Source organism: Mycetomoellerius zeteki, unplaced genomic scaffold (genome assembly GCF_001594055.1).
Source record: "Mycetomoellerius zeteki isolate Tzet28-1 unplaced genomic scaffold, Tzet1.0 scaffold61, whole genome shotgun sequence".
In the NCBI taxonomy this organism is placed as follows: Eukaryota; Metazoa; Arthropoda; class Insecta; order Hymenoptera; family Formicidae; genus Mycetomoellerius; species Mycetomoellerius zeteki.
The window spans coordinates 1,247,600-1,254,600 of NW_017257621.1; the positions used below are offsets into that span (position 1 = coordinate 1,247,600).

A 7,001-nucleotide genomic window follows, 5' to 3' on the forward strand; every position below is an offset into this window, starting at 1 on the left:
AAATTTGTCGTTAATCTACATCAGTTTTGCTAGGGAAGTACCCACGATTATACATTTTTATCGAAAATTTGCAAATTGGCGTCAGTTTGAACTTTTTTTTTCATTTTTTCGCTAAAAATAGACTTTAAATTGTTAATAACAATTTTAATTATTTATCAATCTTAAAAAGCGTGTGTACTTCCCTAGCAAAACTGATGTAGATTAACGACAAATTTTTTTTTTGCTCTAGGTGCTGTTCGGAGAATGTTATGATGTACGCAGATTCGCTCCTCGGAAAAAACACATGTTCCGTTTACCACTTGCCAAGACGCCATTTTGTATCAAAAGTTATAATAAAAATTTTTTTTATACCTCAAAACATGTATAATAAAGCCTCAAATTTCATTTTCCATGATCCATTGAATAGTTTCCAAGAAAAAAATTCCCAAAAAAACGTTCATTTTTCAGTGCGTCTGGGTAGTATAACCCCTTAATATAAATTAGTATTTATTATGGTATGTGATGCGTTTATTAGCTTGTTCCATTTTAGCTACGAGGCTTTATATGTGTTTGATGTCATTTTGAAATGTCGCTGCAAATTAAATCGATCACAGACAACTTTCATCACCGGAAGCTTGGGGTATCGATCAAGAAGAGTAAGTTTCCGATTTGATCGTAAATGGGAACTTGATCTATTCCTTGATTTGGACCTGTTAAGTCGTCATTGGTACGATTCGTAAATATAAAAGGCTTCTGTTGTTGCGATTTTATGAACAGTTTGTCCACGACTAGAGCGCAATGTCGAAGATCTTTGTAAGTAGCTGCACTTACTCATTTAAGTTATGTAAATCAAAATTAAAGTGTGAATATAAAATTATAAATTATCTATGGTTCTAAATCAATTATATTTAATTTTTCTAAAATTAAAACTTTCAAGTGCTTTATTAAATTCTTCCAATTTTCCTACTAATTTAAACAACGCCAACGCATTGAATAATCGAAAGTTTTATAAGACATTAATTTATCAAAATTTGAATTTCCTTACGTTAGTGCTATATTTTAGCTGTTCCTGACATTATTATGCACCTGTGCATTCGCATCGGTGCCGAGCACAAAACAGCAAAAACGAGGTATCATCGGTAATGACGGATGGATCGGTCTCTCGAGTTCTTATGGACAACCATGGTCAATCGAGCGTAATCCTTGGAAAGGACCCAAACTTCCCGAGGTCAACCTACATGCAGGGTAAAAATAATACACTTATTAAAAATAAAAAATAATAAACAAGATTTATATTATATATAAATATAATTTAGAATAATTTAGAGTAGATCTCTCTAAATTGTATAAAAAATATAAACATTTCGTGTTAAGTTTTAATATTCTAAAATAATTCTAATTAAATAGCATAAAATAATGTATCTATATTAAAAGTAAATAATAAATAAGATTTATATAATTTAGAAAATTTAAAGTAAATTTCTAAATTACATATAATTTTGGCGTTAAGTTTTATCATTGTAAAATAAGTAACATAAAATATTAGTCAAACGAGAAATTATATAAATATCATACAGCAATAATAAATATTTTTCGAAAGATCATTTTTTTCCTTACAAATTATACTCCTTTATTTTAAATAATAAACTTCAAAAAATCATAATATACTTTCTAAAAATCAGGATATCTAAAATGATAATGATGTTAACCGTTATCTTCACAAATATCGACCGATAGATTGCGACTGACAGCTGCGACTTATGGTAGCAACGGCATTGCCTTAACACCCGGAATTGTGAAAACTGTACCAGTGTACTTAACGAGGCACGTGGTGCTGGAGAAGCCGGTGCCAGTTCCGGAGCCGATAATCATAGAAAAACCGTATCATGTGCCACTACCGATCGAGAAGATTGTTCATAAACCAGTCCCGATTCCTGTCCCGGTACCTCAGGTAACGTCTCATCAATTTTACTTTCTTTCAACATCACGCGAACCCAAGTAGCACATAGTGCTTCCAAAGCGCTAAAAAAAAGCGCATACAATCGCTTTTTTAGCGCTTTGCGAGCGCTGCTGTGCTACTTGGGAAGTCTGTTAACAAAGTCTGTTAACAAAATCTTTCCTTTTGTAGTAATTTTGCGGAAAAAAATGTAAAAAAATCGTGGAAATTCCTTAATATTAAATTATATCGATAAGCAAACATTTTAAGCTAATATTCTGAACATAAAGTCAATTTATAGTTAAAGCCAATTTATATTTTATTTTTAGACGCTCAGTAGCCAATTGGTAGAGCATCTGAAGATAAATTTAAAGAAGCCTTAAATATAAGGCCTGACTATGAATACGAGCATTATTCTTCATATTTTTTCTTCTTTTTATTTCTATTAATTTCTATCGGGAAATTCTCAGGCGGTGCCGATTCCCGTGGAGCGTCCAGTGCCAATTCCAGTGAAGCAGCTGTATCCAGTCCCAATAAAGCATCCGGTACCCGTGCCAGTTCCGGTGCCGGTTCCGGTGCCGGTTCCGGTTCCGGTACAGTCGTTACCACCCCCATCGCTTCCGCTGCATCCGTTACCACCCCCGTCACTTCCGCTGCAGCCGTTACCGCCCCCGTTGCTTCCGCTGATCCCGTCCAGCGATCATCCTGGTGCCATCTATGCGCACGGCTACGCACCCGATCATCTTCACATCCACCCGTCGCCGGTCGCCGTGCACTTGGACCACGGCATCCACGGCATCGCTCCCCTCGCCCATGGTCATCATGGGATTGGTCATGTGCTGGAGCACGGTTATGGCCATGGTTACGACTACCACGATGCCCATGCTGATCATCTCGTCCATGGACATGATCACAAAAAGAGAAAGATTAACAAGAACTGACTCGAGCAGACAGAGGGCGGAGGGTCGTTGAAATTATAATGTTGTATATACAGTAGAATAGAATCAACGGACAAGATCGACTGTCCGTTTATGTATATAATTTTAAGGGAAGTTTTAGTAGAATAAAAGAGAAAGGATTCTCTCTAATTCAAGTATCTTGTGATTATAAACTCTTTAGGATTCTCTTGGAATTATACATCGAGGGCTTTGTGGAGGGTATATAATGACAATAGCGGGGGTTTCTTACGCTTCACGCAAAGCCGTGACGTGAATGCGTTCGAAATGCACAAGTCTATAATAGAAATATTATAACTCAACGTTTTTGAAGAGTCTCGAGAAAGCTAAAAGTTTGAAAGATTAAATACTTTTCGCATCTTTTTTCCTTTTCATAATTTTTGTCGCAGTTCTTTTTTTTTCCTTTTTTCTTTACTCGCGTTTCCATTGTCCGCAAGAAACAAACCGTGCGATGCCTCTATAGTTACGATAAAATATAGCACAGATATGGATTAAAACGAGTAAAATAATCGTTCGTCTAGGTAACTTTTTTATAACGCGATTATAAAATAGGTGGCTGTAGCTTCAGAACCATACATATTAATATTATAATGAGCAGCGTGTCGCATTATTATATGAACCCATTGAATTAAGTAGAACACAGAAATCGTATATAATATGGACATCATCGTGACCTTATTTGTCACTTATAATTTCATTTTTAAGTCATCATTATATCAAATGACATCATGATGACGTTATATATATATATATATATAATATTATTAGTTATGACTCTGTATTCTACTTGGGTAAGATCACGATGATAGTCAAAATGACGTTAAAATAAATCATGATGGATTGAAAAAATTTTTAATATTCATTTTGATGCTATTTTGACGTCGTTTTGATGTCATTTTAATATCATTTTGAATTTTTGTTCTATTTGAAAATTTGCAATGTAATATCAAGTATTAACAGCTCTACAATATAAATATTTGAAAGACACTGTATATATGGCGAAAGAAGAGAGAGAAAGGGAGAGAAAAAGAAAAAGAGAAGAGAAAGAAAAAGAAAGAGCAAAGGAAGGGAGGAGAGAGAGCAAAGGAGGGGAGGAGAGAGAACGAGAGAGAGAGAGAGAGAGAGAGAGAGAGAGAAATATTTTCACACTAGACATCGAACTTCGTTTTTTAACTTCTATATATAATACTTCCAAAAAAAGTAATGTGATTTTATCTTATAATCTACAAGTAACGAGAATAAGCATTAAAAAGAATCTGTGCAAATAGGAAGAAGTCACACAATCTCTCTGCCTCCTCTTTTCCCAACAAACAGGAAGTTCGTTTAAAACAAAATAGGCGAATATCCGGGCACTATCGGCCTGGGTGTGTTGTCCGAGGGGAGGAGAAGGCAAAGAGATCACATCGAGCATATTCTTCCTTTCTTTCTTTCTTCCTTCCTTTCTTTCTCATCGATTCGCGGCGCGAGCTACCTCGGCCCGTTATCCGTTATCGAGCCCTTTCTACTCTTGAAAGCAGAACGCGAGGACGGTAAGCGACGCTACGGCATGGCGAACGAGATCGTTCGGTCTCTCTCTCTCGCATCCGTTTCGTAGAACAGCTGATCCAGCGTTATCAGGGGAAAGAAACACCAGGATTTCCCGTATACGTGTTTTCCTGAACGAGCTACAAGACGAGGGTCGGCACGCCGTGTTTCTATACGACTTCCCCGCCCTAGGACAGCGGACGGCCATGCGTCCGGAGAAATCCGGATCCCGGAAAAATCAATGCTCGGGGGTGCAATGTGACAGCGCGTCGTGAAGCACAACCAGGGCTGCCGTCGACTATGCGACTGATCGCGATACGTGAGTACATGAACCAGGTATTCGTAAGATCAGCGAGATTTTCGCACGTTTTCTTATATCCGTCTGTTAATAGGACACAGGTGTCAGGTTATGTCACGACGTCTGACAATTGTAAACACGCGTACCCCGTCCCATTGATCGTGTAATACAACGTCGATGAGGCGACGTGACTTGAAGACTGACAGGATGCTGAAGCTAGACGAGATCGAGAGCGAGAACGTGCTCAAAAAAACGAGGAAGATCACGGAGGAGAAGAAGAGCAAAGGCCACAGGAAGAGTAAGCATGCCAGTAGTAGTGGACGAAAACTACGGAGCAGCGTGGAGGATGTTCCGCACAAGGTGGAATCTCAGGAAGAAGAGACACCGCTAGATTTGTTGTATCTTACAAAGGATCCCTCTGAGGTGTCCTGCAAGATCGAACCATCTGTGTCCAACGAGGACAATTACATTCTAATGCCTCCCCTGGAGGCTCTCGAGGATGCAGAAGTGAGGATGGAGGAGTTGCTTGAACAGAGTATGCATAAAATCTCCAAGAATCAAAAGAACGGCAGGTGGAAGCATAGCTACAACAAGATGGTATACTTGCGGAAATACGTAGCCAACAATGATCAAGCGACACAGGACGAAACCAGCCAAAGCACTTCCTCCGAGGAGCACGAACGTATTCCTAAAATCGAATGTATCACGTATGACAACTTGGAAAAGATGAAAAGAGACAAGAAGTGGACAAAGAAGTTAAATCCAGCATGTGGCGCGACGTTCTTCAGTCCAAATACGTATCAGAGGCATTTACTCTCGCACTTGCATATGACGGCGGAGAGTTACATGTGTAATTTTTGTAATTATTCGAACGCAGAGCCCGGAATGTTATTTGCTCACTTGACCAAGCATCAAAATCAATGCGAGTCCTGCAACGAGAGCTTGTTGCGCAAGGACAACTATGAAAAGCACTATCAGTGCTCAATCAGCTTCTTGGAATGCAGTCTGAAACGTGATCATCATGGAATGTTCGTCTGTACGGTTTGCGAATTGGTATTCGACCTTTTGGCTCAGCTGGAAAAACACTGGTCCAAGCATACCTGTAAGAAACAAAAATCGTATCAGTGCAACGAATGTAGCGGTATGTACGAGAACACAGAGACCCTGGAAAATCACATATGCCTCAAGTGTCCCATTTGCGGCGAAGTCTACGAGAGTCTCCACCGACTGAAGATACACACAATGTGGACAAAGCACAACCTGAAGTGCCCTATCTGTTCTTACGAATTTATTCTTTCCATGGACCATGAGAAGCATATGGCCCTACACAGAAAAGTTTATCAGCCCATGAAAGATTACATGCATTGTTTACGCGCGGTCGACGGTAAGACGTTTCAATGCAATTTATGTGACAAAATATTCTACGCCTTACCCGCTCTTCTTACGCATCTCACCGAGGACCACAACGTGGGGAATGTAAAAGTGGAAGAGGAGATGGAAGACGACGTTTACGAACTGAAGGGGGACGCTATCGATATTGTTGTAGTTCCTGATTTTAAAGATTCCGACAGCTACTATGATAATGAGATCGATTCTTTGCAACAGGAAACCGATCTCTACGATCCGTCATAAAGATAAAATATTACTTGAGTTTGAATCGTGAAAATAAAAGCAACAAACTTTACCTGTGAATGGTCGTCAGCTTTTATCAAACATTTCGAACATTCTCGTAATAATGATACTCAAGTCGGACTACGAAATAAAACTGATACAATTGTAAGTGCCGTTTATAGTTGTAACTCATGCGCTATTTTTAAAAATGTATCGTTTGCTTCAGGATTTTGATATCAATTTATACCACAGAACATTAATTTTACATAGAACATGTTACACATTCTTCCGTCTTATCTGTTAAGTAAAATATATCGATGATAGTTAAACACATATATTAGCGATCCGAAAATAGATAAGGAGAAAATAGATACAGAACGGATAGTTGTGAAATGATTGAAATAGCAGGTACTTTCTGATGAACTTAGTGGCAAATTCGACTTGAGCTACTTCGCACTGATATACTATAAAAACATACTTAAAATTATTTAATTAAAAACTAATAATATTAATATTAATAAAAACTAATGTTAATATTAATCGATGAGAAATATCAAATATATATTATAGTAGAATATATGTTATATTTCGTCAGTCAAATTAGCTTTGCACTTAGATAATTTCGCGTACAGTTTTTAATGTGCATCAATGCGGAGTAGTGTAATTGAATTCTCTATACGCTCGTCAGAAAATTTAG

At 37.9% G+C, this 7,001-nt stretch overlaps 2 protein-coding genes across 2 annotated transcripts; both read left to right on the plus strand.

The window, feature by feature from the left end:
• The first annotated feature begins 716 nt into the window (after nt 1-716).
• LOC108728313 (proline-rich protein 4) lies at nt 717-2,856 on the plus strand. The gene is made up of 4 exons (XM_018456803.1): nt 717-792; nt 1,043-1,224; nt 1,717-1,930; nt 2,386-2,856. Exons 1-4 carry the CDS (start codon nt 778-780, stop codon nt 2,854-2,856), a joined length of 882 nt encoding a protein of 293 aa, XP_018312305.1. The 5' UTR covers nt 717-777.
• A 1,189-nt stretch (nt 2,857-4,045) lies between these two features.
• LOC108728319 (zinc finger and BTB domain-containing protein 17) lies at nt 4,046-6,765 on the plus strand. The gene is made up of 2 exons (XM_018456811.1): nt 4,046-4,714; nt 4,788-6,765. The coding sequence occupies exon 2, from the start codon at nt 4,871-4,873 to the stop codon at nt 6,323-6,325; it is 1,455 nt and encodes a 484-aa protein (XP_018312313.1). The 5' UTR covers nt 4,046-4,714; nt 4,788-4,870; the 3' UTR covers nt 6,326-6,765.
• The last annotated feature ends 236 nt before the right edge of the window (nt 6,766-7,001 follow it).

Bases quoted from the DNA above. Each gene is read 5' to 3' on its own strand.
- LOC108728313 (XM_018456803.1), top strand. The intron at 1,225-1,716 runs GTAAAAATAATA...ATCGACCGATAG, and splicing joins GAGGTCAACCTACATGCAGG to ATTGCGACTGACAGCTGCGA. The intron at 1,931-2,385 runs GTAACGTCTCAT...GGAAATTCTCAG, and splicing joins TTCCTGTCCCGGTACCTCAG to GCGGTGCCGATTCCCGTGGA.
- LOC108728319 (XM_018456811.1), top strand. From the start codon at position 4,871: ATGAGGCGACGTGACTTGAAGACTGACAGGATGCTGAAGCTAGACGAG.